The sequence below is a fragment of the Pezoporus flaviventris genome, unplaced genomic scaffold (assembly GCF_033815535.1).
Source record: "Pezoporus flaviventris isolate CSIRO_AGI_PZ_B2104156 unplaced genomic scaffold, CSIRO_AGI_Pfla_v1 ptg000040l, whole genome shotgun sequence".
NCBI classification, from domain to species: domain Eukaryota; kingdom Metazoa; phylum Chordata; class Aves; order Psittaciformes; family Psittacidae; genus Pezoporus; species Pezoporus flaviventris.
The window spans coordinates 11,193,319-11,211,265 of NW_026892588.1; the positions used below are offsets into that span (position 1 = coordinate 11,193,319).

General features: G+C 42.5%; 1 protein-coding gene across 3 annotated transcripts in view; it reads left to right on the forward strand.

Annotated features, from left to right (window-relative positions):
• Positions 1–10,343, forward strand: part of INPP5D (inositol polyphosphate-5-phosphatase D) — a 53,200-nt gene extending 42,857 nt beyond the window's left edge. For 2 of the 3 annotated variants that reach the window (XM_061465312.1, XM_061465314.1), the window contains exons 19-28: positions 832–921; positions 1,080–1,193; positions 2,297–2,379; positions 3,448–3,535; positions 4,144–4,293; positions 5,017–5,110; positions 5,346–5,453; positions 6,029–6,301; positions 7,851–8,427; positions 9,297–10,343. In XM_061465312.1, the coding sequence (XP_061321296.1) occupies positions 832–921; positions 1,080–1,193; positions 2,297–2,379; positions 3,448–3,535; positions 4,144–4,293; positions 5,017–5,110; positions 5,346–5,453; positions 6,029–6,301; positions 7,851–8,427; positions 9,297–9,299 (1,580 nt within the window). In that variant the 3' untranslated portion in view covers positions 9,300–10,343. The remainder of the gene's footprint in view (positions 1–831; positions 922–1,079; positions 1,194–2,296; positions 2,380–3,447; positions 3,536–4,143; positions 4,294–5,016; positions 5,111–5,345; positions 5,454–6,028; positions 6,302–7,850; positions 8,428–9,296) is intronic. The other variant, XM_061465313.1, reaches the window with a different exon arrangement.
• The last annotated feature ends 7,604 nt before the right edge of the window (positions 10,344–17,947 follow it).

Consider the following 17,947-nt stretch of genomic DNA (forward strand, 5'->3'; position numbering starts at 1 on the left):
GGTGCCAGCAGGGTACGTGGTACTGTGTACTGCATACACAGTCCAGTCTGAGGCTGGAGCTGCAAACATCCCTCTTCTGTCAAATCGCATTCCAGAAAGACTGTGTGGTACCAAGAACCTGTTCCCTTTCTCACTGAGAAACATCACAGAAGTGCAGTGCAGGGAAGAGAGGAATCTCATAAGACCTGTTTAAAAAATGACTCAGAATTTCATTGAGTCCATGTAGGACCAAGCATCTGAGCATGATGTTGATGGTTTCCTGTGTATGGGAATGAGAAGAGGGCTGTAGATGTCTCTTGGGGTATAAGGTGGACTGCTCTGATCAGAGAGCCTATGATGATGAGGTGTGTGGTCAAGTAAGTACCTTTATGAAGTCTGTTCAGTGGACTGGGCTTGCTAGAACTCAGTGTGCACTTAGGTCAAGTCAGGACCTTGCTCAATCACTGTTAATCTTGGGCCATGAGTTGCAGTGTAGCACTGAAGCAGCACCAGTGTACTCTTCTGTGATTTCCTGCCATATTTGCACTTTAGTTAGCTGTGCAAACTGCAGAGGCAACCAGAAAGCCTGTAACTGCCTTTTGTGCTGTGAGAATCTAACACTGACAGTCGCTTGCCAAATGTTGTGTCCGTTAACCTAATCTTTATGTATTTTGACAGAAGAGTTACATTCCCAAATACTAACATGAGATTATGTAGAAACACCTTTGACTGGAGACAGTTACCACAGCGACTGTTATGTTTGCTGGAAAATTACTGAATAATATTGCTATTGCAGTGATTTCACCAGAGCAGAACATAAGGCAGTAACTCTCCTCCCTTTCTCATTGGCAGGCTGCACCACTGACATCATGACAAGTGACCACAGTCCTGTCTTCGCCACCTTCGAAGTGGGAGTCACCTCACAGTTTGTTTCCAAGAATGGTTAGTCAGTCTGGGTGCAATCATGCTGTCTTCACCTTTGGGCACAAAACACAATGCTTTGTATATGTTAAAAGAAAAAGCTGACCCTTTAAGAGTCGAAAATGCACTTTCTTTATCTCCTGTTGAAAATGCTGTTTTTTTCCCTTCTTCTTTTCTAGACTCCAAGTACACAAATTCCCAAGGGGAGATAGAGTTCCTGCACTGTTACGCCACTCTGAAGACCAAGTCCCAGACCAAGTTCTACATCGAGTTTCACTCCAGCTGCTTAGAAAGTAGGGTTTTGCCCAACTTTATTCTTTCTGTCAGAGTTTCCCGCTAGTTTGGATTAGTTCCCCTTCCTTTTGCTTGGATCTCAGTAAATAGCTGTGTGGATCACTTGTTCCAGTGCAAAAAAGGGATGTCCTAGAGATTTGTTGTAGTTTACGAATCATCCTATACTGTCAGCAATACAATCCAAAACACACAGCCATTTAGCTATAATCCATGCTTAGACATGTAGTCTTCCACCATTTCTTCCATCTTGTTTGGCAACCTGATAATTTCTTGAAGAGAAGCACATGTTGTTCTTGCTTATTACACAGGCAATCTCTACTTAGCAAGCACATGATCAATTGCATTTCTGACTGTGCCTGCTACAAATGATCGGCTGCTTTCAAAGCAAAGCATCTGCTTTAAGCTAATAAAAATAACTGCCCTGGTTTAAAAAAGAATAAACCAGAGGATCAGCCTCAGGTGAAAGGAAAAGGAGTGATCTGACTCCATAAATGTACCCTCCAGTGCTGCAGGTTTCATTCCCTGTCCCTGTGCTGCAGGGCTGAGCCTCAGCTGTTTATGTAATGCAAGCCTACATGCCCTTGCTGTGTGTTTTTTTAAGCGGTTCCCCATCACAGGACAGCTCCTGTAAGTGGGACAGCATGCCTTCAGTGTATGCTTCATCACATTATCGCATGTCAGAGCGCCGTGTCAAAGGCAGCTCCATAAAAGATTATTTTTTGGCTGTATCGAAATTTGCATAAATTTCTATGGAAACAGTGTATTACGAATCTTAAATTAGAATTTCAAAAGTGTGCTATCTTGAGTGGCGTAGGAAGAGCTGTCATGTTCTTATCCTCCAGTCCATGTATGCACTGAGCTTCTCAGTGCCAAGTTTAACTGTAAAATAAAACCATTTAGCAATGCACCAGGAAAATCACATGTAAAGTTACTGTGTAAACATGGACCCAAAGCTCAGACTTGAAGCTTCTTAATACTTGCAAAACTTGTGTCCAATTGGGATAATAACTGTAGGCGTTTTGGAGATCTGGCATCTGAAGAGGATTCGTAGCCAAGTTCTGGTGTCTTTTTTCTGGCAAACTCCTTTCTCATCACTTTGCAGGTTTTGTGAAGAGCCAGGAAGGAGAAAATGAGGATGGGAGTGAAGGGGAGCTTGTGGTAAAGTTCATTGATGCACTTCCAAAGGTAAGCAGGGACTCCGTTTCCATATCCATATGGAAGAGAAGCCTTCCACTTGCATCCTGTTAGCAACATTAAGTCTTATATGAACGTTATTTTCAGGAACATGGCTGTGGTCTTGTTTACACTCAAAAGAGGCTGTAAGAATGCAGGATGGGCTTAAGCTAACCAGAGTGTGTTATAAGCAGGAAAGAACTTTCTTGCCAGTATACTACATAAAAAATGTCTCTTTTATACAGTATGCTTTCATCTCTATCAGGAATTCTGCTGGCGTGATCATGTCACTCAGGAGTGTGACCTTCTTCTCACACTTCTAGTGAACACAACTATGCTGACAAGTCTTTTAAGCAGGCCCTATTAGTTTTTATGTTTTAGATGGAAGAGAAGACAAAGAGCAGCTCTACCCTGGAGTTTCTCTGCCCTGTCAGGCAAAGTTTTTCTCAGTATTTTATAGAAAAGTTGACTATTTTTTACCTGTGTTAAAAAAGACCATCAGTGGCCAGACATAGTGTTCCATGCGTCAGTGTCAGAGACAAGTCCTACCCTTGAGATCAGAGCTCTTCTCCATTTTCTGTCATGGCGAGAGCTGGAAGTATTATCAGAGCTCCTGGATTTGGAGTAAACATACATGTCAGTGCCCTTCTGAAAAGTTAACAAATGCTGACTTTGAAAAGAGTGCCTTAACACTGAAAGATTGGGGAAAGGCTGTACAATAAGTGATTGTAACAACAACCAAACAGATTTTGGGGACCAAACTGAATCAAAGTCCAGATCACTTCCTCCTAGAGCAGTTTTTAGTCCTGCACTGCAGAAGAAAATTGCAGCTTAGGCCGTTAGTGTTTGATTTGTAGCATTCCATCTGCGGTGCTGGGAGTGAGAGTGGGGGGACTCTAAAAGTATGTAGCCTCCTACCACAGATCTCCAAACATCATCAAAGAGGCTGATCCTAGAGGTGGCATGATATCCTCATCCGTTTGTCCAGCTGAGCTCTGCTCATTTGGGACTGAGGCACAGGGATAACTGTGTTCATGTAGCCCACCTATTGTATTGACCCACATTAACTTGTCTTTGCAGCTGACTCCCATTATTTCAGACCCAGAATACCTTCTGGATCAACACATCCTGATCAGCATTAAGTCATCAGACAGTGATGAATCTTACGGTAAGTGTTTAGCTCTAAAGTTCTAGATGAGTCAAAATCTACTTAGAGTTTTCCAAACTGCTGAAGGAGTGGGAGAGAACAGAAGTTACTCTTATAGACTGAACGTCCATGATGCTCTGACTTCTGATTTGGAACTCAATACACACAAGAATACATTCTGGGGAATAATTTGTGAGCTAAGGATGATTAGAAGCAAATTAACTTGAAGCAACAATCTGTGTGAGCTTTACCAGCCCCAAAAGAGCAATGGCTTAAAAAGAAAGTACAGAAATTAATTCAGGAGTCAATCTGTTTAAATTAGTTAACTCAAAACATACAAATCCTCTTTTATGGATTTGGCTCATGTTTTCTTTACCACTAATGGAAGCTCAGAACCCTGTAGCCACCTGCAGCTGTCTCCAATGCCCAAATCCTTCACACATATGTGAAGAAGTGAAATGAATGCTGCTGATTTCTCCAGGGACATTACATTCCTTACTGTGATCCAGAGCAGATTCTCTCCGGTAATCTCAGCCCTGTCAGCACAGTGAGAGTAGATGACTGACAGGAGAAAAATACTTCAATGCTTTTTTTTCCCAGTCCCAGGCTCGTTGTCTCCTTGTCTCTAGGGGAAGGCTGCATTGCCCTGCGAATAGAAGCAACAGAATCCTTAGTTCCTATCCATACTGTGCTGACACACCATGGTGAGAAAACAGGAGTCTTCCAAGGTGAAATCAAGCTACAGACATCACAAGGAAAACAGAGAGAGAAACTGTATGGTAAGGAACGAGATTATCTCTGCAGTGCTCACCCCAGAGAATATCCATCTCTAAATACATCTGTCAAAGAACTGAAAATTATCCTTGCAGTGCTTTTAGTCCAAAGAGGCAAGAACTTTTGATGCTGACTGCAAGATATGAGTATCCTTAGTTCTCAGGAGTATACGTGTGCTCTTTCGGAAAGGCACAGCAATGTGATTTGTTTTTTTTCCTTTTTCATCATTCAAGTAAATTCAGCAGACTGAGAGAGCCCCCTGTCTGTCACTAATACTGGTTTTATTGAATGGCGATGCCTTAGTTCCACTTGTGGCCATATGATAAGGTGCCGAAGCTTGCCCTGTTCTGGTCATCCTGGGGGAACATCAACAAAGAGCATATGAGGCTCTCAAGTAGCACTCCTTAGCTAAAGGATCACAACCCTGCTCATTTTCATCTTGCTACCTGTTGTTCTCTTTCAGAGTACAAAAGCAGCCTCTTTACATTTACTATTATTCTCGATGGTAAAATGATCTGTATGTGGCTGTTTGGTGGATCATGACCTTTCTATTTCAAGAAACACAATTTTTCCTGTGTCATATTGTTGAAAGTAATACCATCAACTGCTTAAAACTGTCATTCTGATAGTCAAGAGAGATGCCTTAATACAAGCAGTAACACAGAAAACTTATGCAATCATACTGTGAAGCTGCCAAAACACTTTTTAATGCCTTTTCTTTCCTTCAGATTTTGTCAAGATTGAACGTGATGAAATTGCTGGGCAGAAACCAAAGAATAACAGCAACTTAGAGCCTAGCAAAGACTGGGATCAGACTAACAGGTAAAGGACAAGTGTGTGAGCTGGTTATGGAAAAGTAGTTGACTCAATAAAGGCAAAGCTGTGCTTGCTGTGGGAGCAGTATTAATAGGCATGCTGAGCACTGGGAAGCTGCCTTTGTGGCTCTCTGGTCAGGGCTGGTCAATGCTTCTGTGCCCAAAGCTTCACAAACTGAGAATGCATTAGTCAGGGTAGGTTCCTGCATCTCACTGAAAGAGGGACCTTTTATTTCCAACAGAAAGTCAAAATCTACTCATCTGGTGGCCAGAGAGGCAGCAGCCATTGCTCGCTACTGGGGGAGTGCTTCCTCTTCTCCAGACAACTTGGGAAAGGAGGACACATTACGGTAATCTTGTTGCTTCACCTCTGCCGGCTTGGGGTGGGAAGCTGTGCTCACACTGCCTGTCTTTTCCTTCCCAAGAATCACAGGCTTACAGCTTCATAGGCGCATTTCTTTGCAGGCAACTTCCTGCCTTCTCCCTGCTAGACTATATAGGTACACCTCAAAAGACCTCTCCTGTTGTTCCTTATTCCTATGCTGTGCAATGCTGCCCAGTGCTGCCATTTGCCTCTTGCTTGGAGCCATTCTGCTACAGCTTCCAGCTGAACTGCTGGGCCTAGAAACCTGTATAAGCCTCTGAGTGCTCTCTGCAGCCTGGAAATGGAAGTGCCTGTGACAGCCAGGGAAACTATTTGGTGCTGGGACCTTGACCCAGCTGCTTCCTCTCCAATGACCCAGGGCAGAGAGAGGCACTAACAGGACTCCTACTTATTCTCTGATTCCAAAGCATCAGTGGCCAAAAAAATAAGTAGGTGGCACTAAATCTAAGCACTTAGTGGGCACTAACTCCTTTAGATCTGGCAGGGAGACAAGAAACGTATTTGTTCATGTGTCTTCCTAACAGTTTTTTTTCTCTTCAGCAGCTCCACTCCCACAGACATCAGCAACCCCAACTACCTGGGGATGGCTGCTTTCTCTCAGCAGCCGTCTGCAACTAGCCAGCTTAAGCAGATACCTTCACCAGACCAACCACCTGCTCTCTGGAGCTATGAGCAGCAGCCCAAAGAGACTACATCTGTAATGGGACAGAGTCAGTCATCCTCCACATCACCTTCTGTGTCACCTCTATCTCCAAAACCATCTCTCCAGCCTACAGTAAACAGAAGCATTTGTAGTCGGAGCCAAGAGTACCTGTAAGTCTTTGAGTTGAGTGCCCTCTCTTCTGTCATTCTGCACAGTCACTGTTTCATGATCTGTAGAGAATTCAAGGTGCTGCATATTCTCTCAGACTTTCATCTCCAGAATTAGAGAAAGATAACTGAGGGTCACAAGTGCAGCACATCACATATTCAAAGAAAACTAGTATAGCTAGTTTTGTGAAAGGAAAACACAAAATATATGTGTAAATTTCATTCTCTACCAAGAGAAAAGAAGGAAAAGGCCACAGAGTTGGTAACAAAGAAGAAAAGGGAAGAGTGACATAGATCTTTCCACTGGATGTGAAGGAGGAGAGCTCCTTCACATGTCCTGTGTGAAGTACTTAAACCGAATTTCTGTGTACACCACTACACAAGTGTCCAGTTTGCCGTAGAAGTTAGTGTCCATCTACTGCATCTGTCACAAGTCTTGATGCAGAATTTTCATCCAGCAATTGAAAATATCCCATCCGTATGCATCTAAGTAAAGTGATGAGGCTATTCCACCCCAGTGCTGTACACACTGTCCTTGTTCAGACCTTCTTTTCATAGTGACAGATGCTTCCTGTGTCTGGGCTATAGTTCACTAGTAAATGGATGTTGCACTCCATAAGCCAGAACTTGCAGAATTCAGAGCTGCAAGCAGTGCCTCAATCTGTTATGCACCTGACAAGGCTTCATCATGGTCTCAGCTCTTTTCTCCTGCATGTACTGACTTCCAGAAAATAACTTGAAGAAAGCAGCACAACTCATTTGAAGACTTCCAAAGAATATGTGCCACTCACACCTATTCTCCTCTGTTCAGTGATATTGTGGCTGATCTTTTAAGAATCATGATGGCTCTCCAGATGAAAGCCTTGCCAAATCAGGTCAAGTCACATAAAACCCACAAAACCTCCCTTGTCCCACTGTATAGCTGTGCTGTCATTCCAGTCTGAGCCCCAATTCAAAGGCCTCAGCTGTGAATGAACAATGATTGCCTCACCTACAGAATTATAGCTGTTACTCGTATATAGTGCATTTGAGTGCATCAAGGAGTCTTATCCCTTCCCCAGGAATACCATGTAACATTGGTAGCGAGAGGAGATTGACCTAGTTGTAAAATGCTACAGTATGATGTGAGCTATGACTCAGCTAACTGTCCAGACAGACGTTTCAATCCTTTCTGCCAAATCTGAATATTCTTTTTAGTATTTAAATTCAGATTTGTGAGTGTCACAGAGCCTTCAGAGCACTTGACACAGTTTGGCTCAGTAGCTTATCTCTGTTTAAAGAGAAGCCAATTACCACTTGACAAAGACTGTAGTCCAGCAGGGAGTTTATACAGTACCATGCTTATCTGGTCTCTGCTGTCATATTAATAATGATTAAACAAAGTAAAAACAATGCAAAATTCTGTTCTCTTCCCAAATTTTACTGTTATCCTGCCACCCCTTTGCACAGTCTGTTCAGTCTTGCTATGCTCATTTCCTATTCACTTTCTGTTTAAATCAGTCTCTTGCCTGCTTTTTACAAGTCTCTCTTTACAATGCTTTGATGACTATAGGCCACCTGAACTGGGGAAAACCATAGCAGAGCCTTCACTTCAGGAGGAGGGGCAGCAAAAGCCAGAGATGTTTGAGAACCCACTGTATGGCTCTATGGGGTATAAGGGCAAGGTGGCACCAAAGAAAGAGCAGGACTACCCCAAGGCCTCGCGAAAAGAGCAGCCACCACTGCCTGATCAGAGCTGTCATCTCACAAAACCCCAGGAGCCTGAGAGCAGCAAGACCCCCAGCAAACAGCCATCACCACCTTTCCTGGTCCCCACACAGCGCTTTCGGTCCTATACCTGCTCTGGCCAATCCGAAGAAAAGAATACAGGTGAAAAGACTCAAGGCAAGCTGAAGATTACCACACCATTAGAAAACTCAGCACCGCTCAAAAAGCTAGTCAAGCCATTGAGGTCTGAAGTCAGCCCAAGTGCCCAGGGGCAGCAGAACAAACCGCCCCTTCCCTCGAAGAGCCAGGCAGTGCTGGACATGCAGAACTCCAAGGGGCGAGACTATCGGGACAGTTCAGAGCTGCCTCACTCTGGGAAGCATTGGACAGAAGAAGGACCGGTCAGCAGGACAACTACACCGGTGTGTTACTTGTGGCAGTGGGGCAGGGTAGAAGTTGGCCTCACAGCAGAATGCTGCTAGAGTAGCACTGGCTTAATCACTCTGCCCTTGCTCTGCCTTTCCTAACCAAGCTCAGAGCACTGTCCCACAAGCCTACAGGGCCTGCAGAGGAGGGAGTGTCGTACAGCAGTATTGCTGCAGAAGATGTCATGTTGCGAAGCCATAGTTTTGCATGTAGTTTTAATTTCTTCTGAAATGTTTAAACTTGATGGCCAGAACAGGAACACAAATAGTCAGCTACTTCATTATTGCTCCTTTGGTGCATGCTGCATTATGCCTGAAAATGTCCACAGCACAAACCTACAGCACAAACCTACAGTATTGGCTAAGAGATGTGCTTTGCTATAAATAATAAAAAGATGATTAAAAGTAGTTATCCGTGGGAAGCATTTATCAGCTTAGAACAGCGGTGTCCAAACCCATTACTGAACCCCCCACAGAAATAATCACACATCTACTTCTCTGGGTGGTGGGGTTTTGGGGGGCAGAAGGTTCTTTTTTTTCTTGGTTTTGGGGTTTCTTTTGTTTGTTGGCTTTGGTTTTGTTTGGGGGTTTTTGTTTGTTTTGTGGAAGGTTCTTCTGATTTTTTTCTTTTTTTCTTTCTTGTGGGTTTTGTTTGTTTGTGGGGGTTGGGGTTGTTTTTTTGTTGGCTCGGGTTTTTTCTCCTCCAGAACATCACGAGCTGGATGAGAAGAAGCAGGGGAGGTCATAGTAAATGGGCTTGGGAGAAAACAAGATCCCACTTGAGTGAGCTGTAGGATTGTGGTTTTTTTTGCTTCTCAATCAAGACTTTGAGAATTGACACTAGATGTCTTCTCTTGTGTCCACAGTGACAATGACACAGCAGATGGCACCCTAGGAGGAATCCTGATGGGAAGAAAGATGGAGATCGCTGCTTGGTTCACACTGATGTCCTCTGGTCTGGTTCTTAAAAGACTGGGCAGTTTTACTTCTGAGGGTGTATCCGTCCCTATGATTATGAAAATATTCGAGCTGAGAAGTTTATCCTATGTTACTCAGAACAAGAGGAGCCGGGACCACAATACCAAATGCAAGTTACCCTTTTATAGTGTCACCCTGGTACTTCTGTTAAGAGGCAGGTGATTCAGTACACACATTAGTAAACGTTCTGAAAAAGAGGAAGGTACGGTAAAAGGCCCAAGAGACAGAAGGGGTGTATTTAAAGAGCTTCCTTTCCAAAAAAAGCAAAATTTTTATTTTGTGTTACAGAATCCCTACTGAAGAGTGATGTGTAAAAGAAAGCATTTTGAAAGCGGTACAGCTCCAAAAGCACGTCCTGTCTGTGGAGCAAGGAGTTAGGGGAGGGTGGGAAAACAGTTGGAATGGCAGATACCGATGTCACACACTGCCAATGGAGCCAGTTTTGCCTCTAGCATTAGCTGGCAGGTTGCATTCATGCATGATTCATGCGGAGTGTGAGGGCTGGCCCTTGGCACTGTGGCTCTTTTTCTTTCTAGCAGGTAGTGCTTTTGTACCCCTAACAAACAAAGGGAGCTATCAGAAACACATGCAGGAATGGGAGAATAGGCAGGACCCATAGGCAGTCCAGGAGTATAGCTGCCTGAAGGGATGGACAGCAGTCATTCCAGCCAGTCTTACAGCAAGCGCTCTGGTTTTGAAGGACAATGGCCAGCTGGTTTTGTAGCATTCTGAATAGATTAATGCTGACCTTACTGTACACTTAAGTACAATGACTGAGAATGAATAATGTTCACATACTTGTAATATCTGTTATATTCACATTAAGTATTAATGCTGTGGTTACAATTAGGCTATGCCTGTTTGTGACTTAATTGTTGCTATTGTTTCCATGTTGGTTACTTAAAAAAGTAATAAAATATTCACCTTTCTGATCATTTTTTTTCTGAAAATTCAGCACTGCCTGCCATGATTCAGCTTCAGTTGGGTGCTACACTCAGTGACTGTAGTCCCTGCCCAGAAGAAACACCAAAGCATCAAGGAGCGCCCAGAGATAAAACCGAGGACATATTTGTGTGTGTGTGTGTGTGTGTGTGTGTGCACAGACCCTTCGTGGATACAACTTGTTTAAAAACTCTAGCACCTGTTAGCAGGTACAGTTACAGTTGTGTGAGTATAGAAAATGCACAGTAATTTTACTGGAGCAGAAGATGCTGAGCATAGGCTTGTGAGACTGGGTGGGAAAGGTAGAAACCTTCTAAAAAGAGAGGTTTTTCTGCCATGCAGGTTAGAGTTTCAAGGCATCATTACTGAAACACCTGGCACTCCACCTAGAAGTCAGCAAGACAGGCCATGAATTTACATTCCTCTTGCTTTATTCAACAGAGTCCTCTCTCTGTAATCCTCGTAATTCAATAGCTGTGGTATTTCCCTGAACCTGGGGAGAGTTTCACTTTTCCAGATTGCAGAATAATTCATACAGCCACAGAGTAAGACTTTCTTGGAGCAGGAGAACTTTCTGTGCAATATGGAGTGGGATCTCCATGCTAATCCTGTGTTCTTGTATGTTCAGAGATGGAAATGTGACAGGATTTCTACAAAGCGTTTTTAACTTCTCAACAAGGAGACAGGGTCAGATTTTCTGTGTTTATCCACCAACTTCCTAAGCTCTAGAAAAGAAAGTAGATTCCCCAAAGTTTGCAAAATAAAAGTTTGATATAAAGCAAATATAGCTTCTTGCAAAAATATTCTCCTGTTTGGCAATACTGCTTAAAACTGGCACAGATTTGCGAATGAGCAGTTTAAGAACACGGGACTTACTAAGGCATAACATCCAGGTACTTGATCTGGCCTGTCCTTTAGAAGGGTGTATTGCTGGGGGAGGAGAGAAGCTCTCTGCAGAGTTTCCTGCAGTAAGAAAATGCATTTCTATTCCCATGCTAAGAATGCATTACCTACTAGATTGAGAGCTGGGTAAAAGTTATCACTTGTGTCTCCAAAGAGAGTCTGAGGTATCCTCTGTATCAGGAATGATGGAAAATGCCACCAGACATTTTGCAAGTGGAAAACGTGCAAAAGGACGTTCAGTAAAGAGTTTTCTGAGGCCTCTGCAGAAGAGAGTTCTCAGGTGAGCAATTTAGACACAGAGTGGTAGAGACAGGCTGGTGCAAAAAAAGTAGGGGTACACTACACAATATTTGTCTCTATGGTAAGACTAGCAGAACCTTGAGATGGCAGAATTGGTCACACCAACTGTGAGAGCTTCCCAGATGTGAATATTAGAAAATCTAAACTTAACAAATGTCTTGTGCTTATGTTTGTTTCATTTGTGCCTTCTGTCATAATGCCTTTAATATTTAAAGGTTTTACTGCCTTGTGTCCTGAACCAGATGAAACCTGGACTGAACACGAGCTTCTTCTTTACCTTGTGTCCCTGGGCTTATGAACCTCTTGCCAAACCAGGCACATTATTCTGCAAGCTCTTTTATTGTCCAGTTAAGTTGGTACAGACAGTACAAGTAGAAGAAATGAAGGGTCTGAATTGACCAGTTTTCCTCAGGTGTAATACCTGTCTGCAACCTTCCAGCATCCTTTAACTTCTTAAAATAGCTGCAGTCATAGTGTACTTATTTCAGGGGAGACCCAGCTGTCAGAAATGCTTTAAGTTCCAAGTTACAGGATGTAATGTGTAGAACACAGTAACTTTAAAATCCTGTTTCCTGCCAGCACCTGATGCATCTAACGCAAGCCTCTGCATCCTCTCAACTGTGAAACTATCACAGGGCACTGTTAAATCTCTTCCTAAAATGCTGTATTTGGCTAAATTTTTCCCTCCTGTTGAAAATAGGGTCTTATAGAAAATGGCTCAAGGAGGAGGGAAAACAGAAGGAAAAAAACCCAAAACAAATGAAGACAAGTTAGTCCCTCCAAAATAGCAAGGGGATAATTTTGATGTTGGTTACAAATTATGATGCTTAGGCCTCTAGTCTGCTGGGACCAAACACTCTTTTTCTGTACAGCTTAAAACAAAGCGTTTAGTCACTATCTTTCAGGTTTTTTTTTAAACTAAAGTTCATCCTAAAGTTTTTGTGTTTTTCTGTTTTCCTTGTCATAGTACAGTTAAATTAGGGGTATCTTGTAAAAAAATTAATTGATTCCTCCCCCCCCCCCCCCCCCAATCAATTTTTATAATTTATTCGGAGAAAACTCCAGGAACAAACTCACCAACAGAATTTCAAGTTGACAAGCGGGTATTCTTTACTGTGGCGCCGGGAGGCACGGGGGATAGCTCCTCCTAACGTGTGTCCCCGAATTGCTATACAGGTCATCCTTATATGGTCACCGAGCATATTACATCATTTCCTCAAAAGTTTCCGGCATGCATACAAAAATGTGGTGGTCTTTAAGGGTCGTTTACTTTTCCCAACAAGCTTAATTAACATTACAGACAGACATAGCAATCATCCTGCCCTTCTACTTATCAGTTAGTTTAACTGCTCTCATCCTGGACATCCGCTAGTCCAGGATACTCACTAGTAGATGCTTACACCAGCTTAATGGGTTTATTAACACCCCAAGCATAGCAATCATCCTGTCCTTTTACTTACCAGTTAGTTTATCTGTGCCCACCCTGGACATCTGCTAGTCCCAGATACTCCCCATCCCCAGGTCCTGTCCTTCTATTCTGCTTTTCTCACACCTTTTGTACTGAGGTCCTGAGGGCCTGAAACTATGTCAACTACCTTCAAGTGCCGCAGTTATTTTCCATTACAAAGCCATCAAACTTAACATTACTTAGAACTGATTATATTTTGTATTTTTGTGTCTCATAATGAAGGCTCAGTTACTTGTGCATGATTAAACTGTGGGTGTTAGGACTAGCTAACTGACCAAAGTGACTCAGGGCAATTCCCAGAGACCTCCTAACCAATGACTCCAGATGGCAATAGACTGGATATGCACAATATCCAAATACTTATTTATTTTCCTAATTTCTGCCTAAGAGAAATACACACTTTTCCCTCTGGGGCATTTGCTGAAGACACTCCATCCCTCCCCTCATTTGTTATATCCCTTGCTGATAACATAAATGAGAAATGCAGCTAGTGGACTGTGCATCAGGAAAGTTTAGGTGATGGTGAAGGCTTCTCTTTATCTGCAGTTATAACTGACAGTTTGGTGCCATAATATATGTCAGCTGCATCTGTGTGGTGCTTGTTTTGTGGTGGCTGAAATATTTAATGAAGGAGTCGATGACTTTCCCTATTTTCTGTGCACAGCTGAAGCAAGAGCCCTGTACAACTGGAACTGTCTCGTAACTGCTCACATCTGCCACCCAAGTGCCTATGGAGGGGGCTCATTATGCAAGTGATACAGAATCCAAATAGTCATTTCAACATGCCAAATTTCCCTAGCGAAGAAAAGGTGTTAGCTGTAGGGGTACAAGATGTTCTTTCTCTCTCTCTATATATATATATAAGCAAACATCAGTTTATTATTCACATGAATATGAAAAAGATCTCCTTTCTAATTCCACAGAGTGCATGTGGTGTGTTTCAAATGTGTCTCTTAATAAGAAGTATTTTAAGATTGCATTTGTGTCAAAACTTGTGAAGTCTTTCAGAAGCTCTTTCACAGCTGAATCCCAGGTTGACTGAAGCGATTTCTTTTCACCTACTGTAATTTGCTTTATTTTCTTCTGATGCATCACCAAATTTCCCTGAACTTCTATTCTCAGTTCACCACCATTATCCTGTTTTATTAATTTAATTTGAGCTCCCAAGTCAGCTAAACAAAAGGTACATTAGACATGCAGAGATTAATTCAGCTCAGCAGAACCATCCGCTGGTTCATAATGTCATGTGTATGAATGCAGTCTATATTGAAGCCATGGTTTATTTCTGTCCCAGTTCTGCTTCACTTTATTTCAGCTTCTAGACCTGGATAAAGGTTTTTGTCCAAAAACACTCAGTTTCTGCAAACGCACAGAAGGGCTTCAGTGTATCCTTTTCGATCAAAAATAACATTGCTCTGTAGCATTCAGAAAACTGTAATCAAAACTCTAATCTCAAAATCCCTGTTTTTCAGCAGATATCAGGAATACTAGCCATGAGCATTTGCTGAGATTTGGGGGCTGGACTTGAGGATCTCCAGAGGCCCATCCAGTCTCAACTATTTTCTGCTTCTGTGTTTATACTTAAATGAAGTTATTCTGTGCCAGAGATGGTGATCTGCTACACGTTATGGTTATTACTAACATTTTATTGCATTTTTTACAGGGTCTGGTGTAGATTGCATATAGAATAAATTAATCTCTGATCATAAAGCATTACATTATATCATAACTAATAGAGATATAGATTGCACACAACAGAATAGTAAATGGTTGACTTTTGGAAAAGAATTAATGAATCAAAAAGGATGAAGCAGACGGGGTCCAGCAACAAGCAGGAGGTTGCAGTAAAGCAACCAGTGAAGTAGAGACTGTGGCATAAGAGAGGATCCAGCAGAAAGCAGGTGGGTAAAAGCCATCTCTAACAGAAAGGTCGAGCCAGAGAAGGGACAAAGGAACAGCAAAGAAACTGGAAAAGAAACAAGAGACCTTTGTAACAGACAGGATGAAGAGTTAGCATGGAAATTATGTCTGCTTGGTACTTTACAGCAATTTGCATCTTCACAATTACAGCTTGTAAGCACAAAGAAAAAGACAAGATGTGGGAAATGTTCCTTCTTTTCAAATGTAAACTCCAAGATCCAAAACAAAGGCTAATTTGAAAATGGAGCTTTGAATTTAATTTAGCCTTTGGGGAGCACACTGGTGATCAGCATCTTCCCAGAAAATGAGTATTTCCAGTTCTGTCATGGTTTAAGCTGCTGGATTTGGGTCAGAAAGAGCATGTCAAAACATGACCCTCTCAGCATAGAATTTCTGAAAAATTAGACTTGAAGGGACCCATGTAATCCATTCCCCATGCCAGCAAAGCATAAACTGCTAAATTCTTCATGGGGAAATGCTTTTACTGGCCTAACACACCTCCAGCGTAGAAGTTTCTCATCTTCCTCGAGCAGTCTGTTTCAGAGCTTCACCTGCCTTTCCAGCCTTTCCTTGTCTCTAGTGGGCATTTCTGGTGGACTTCAAGCACTTTTGAAATCTAATCTTATCCCCCATGAACAAGCAGATCAGGTTATTGTCTTCATATTCTGACACGCTATGTTTACATACTGCTGTCATGTTCCACATCAGCTTCCTCCTCTTTAGCTTAAACAGTCCCAACTGCCCAAATCTTTCCTCTGGGCCACTCCTTATATGTATTTTGGCCATTCCTTCTAGGCTACTTTGACACTCCGGATTTTTCTTGACATGTGCCGGCTAAAGCTGGACATGTCTCCATCAGAAGCCTTGCTCTTGCTGACTAAAAGGGAAGGATCATTTCATGTCCCTTGTTGACAACAGCCCTGTTTATCTCAGAGACAAGGTTTGCCTGTTTCGTGATAGTATGCTGTTGCTAACCCATGTTCAGCTGGTGAGCCAATACAAACCCTAGGTCCTTTTCTATAGATTTTTCTGCATTCGTGTGTTCAGTTCCTCCTGCCTGAGGTAGTGCCTTTCATTTATCATTGCTGAACGTCATCCTGTTCTTCAAGAGAATTTTGACCTGGAAACCTGCTCTCCAGCTTAGTTGCAGTCTTCAGTCTCTGCATACGAAACTGCAGCTGCTGCAGGTGTTAGAGTGGAGCTTGCCACCAGAAAGAGAAATGGATCTAGAAGCATGACAGAGACCTCACAAAATGGACAGCACCTTCTAGGAATGCTGGAGTTACAGGAAGTGCTGGGTGAAAATCCTTTTTAAACACAGACTATAGCATATAGCTTTTGTCTTCTGTGGCACTGGCTGACTCAACACAGTACTGGACTACACTTAGATATTGCTGCTTCTCCACTTCCTTCTTTTGTAAGTAATACAATACAAATGGTTGTAACCTGGGGTTAAGGAGGACACTATGCCTCATGTGGTGGTGAGTTTAATCTCAGCTAGGATGCACAGCCTGCACCAGCTTGTGTGCTGGGAGAGCTGGTGAAGGTGTATGGCCCCACATCCAGGCACACCTGAGCACAGAAGGAAGTTGTCCCAGCATTTTTCTTTTTATCCAAGAGTCTGTGACCAGTACAGTGCATGTCTGACTGTTCTGCCTGGCTCCACTATGAACCTCTCTGACAAGCACTTCATGTCTGGCCCATCACCTGGTACAGAACTGGCCTTCACAGCAAGTCAATCAGTGAAATAGTTTTATATTAACCTTTTCTGTGCCTGTACGCAATCTGGCATGCTTGCTGCAAGAATCTCTTTAATACTTGAAATAGCCTCAATGTGTTTCCCTTTCATATCTGCTGAAGAGGGTTTATTCTCCTTTGCATTTTTTCACTTGCACAGCTACCAAACCCACAGTAAGCTTTCTGCGGGAAGTGAAGTTTCAACCTTTAGAGATGTAGAGCACAGCACACTCTCACTGGAGGCAGAGTTTTCACCTTTTCACTGTGGGATGAGTTTTCTGAACATCATTAGAGTTGTTAGAAGTCCTGAATGTTTATTCCTGAAGGAGGCTGTTGAACGAATGAGCAGATTTTAATGGTGGAGGCAGCAGAAAGGTGCTCCAGGCAGAGAAGGAAGCTACTTCCAGTCTGAATGAGCTGTTTTATCACATGTGTTCTTGAACTCTTGTTCATATGAAAAGAGAGAAAGACGACAGATGATGACATGGAGCAGGCATGTGCTATTAGAAAGACTGACAGAAGCTTTAGATGAGTTTAAGAAGAGGAACTTCATGCTGGAGTGGAAAAACCATTGTTACAAGTATCATATAAAATATAATCAGGATGTCCTGCCATTACAGATATCATAGATTACAGAAAGGTGAATATCTTTAACATAGTGTGTTTTTTCTAAGACTCAGACCTATACAGATGAAAATTAATTGGAATCCTTCCCTTGGAACAGCCTCGTTATTATTCTAAATGGTAAACACTGCGTTTCCAGTATCCAATTTATCTAATGCTTGAAAACACTTTTCCTTTCGTATTTTTTTCCATGCCAGTTCTGCTCACATTGATTCTTTCTCCTGCCCCCCTGAAAGAAGTAGTGGACAATTATCTTCTCTCCCAGTTTTAGTGGGAAAAGCCTTCTCTCAAAGATGAGCTGAAGGATTTTTGTTGGAGAGGCTGAAAGCAAGCCGTGGTTGGCCACTCAAAGGCAGTGAGGCGCTTTAGGATTGGTTATATATTAAGGCCAAGATAAAAGCATCAGGGGACAAGTAACTAAGTCTAACCCCTGTATTCTTCTCTTCTCCCTCTTTCCCCATGCTTTATGTTTGCTTTCTGCTTTCTCTGCAGAGGATTAAGATGTAGAGAAGATTTGAAAGGATGAATTTCAGCACTGCCCTTTGGGAGTCTCGTAACTGTATCTGTAGAATTAGGACTTGAGCTTACAGTTTCAAGTAATTTCGTGTTTTTAAACATCTAATTTGATTTTATGATGTATAAGCA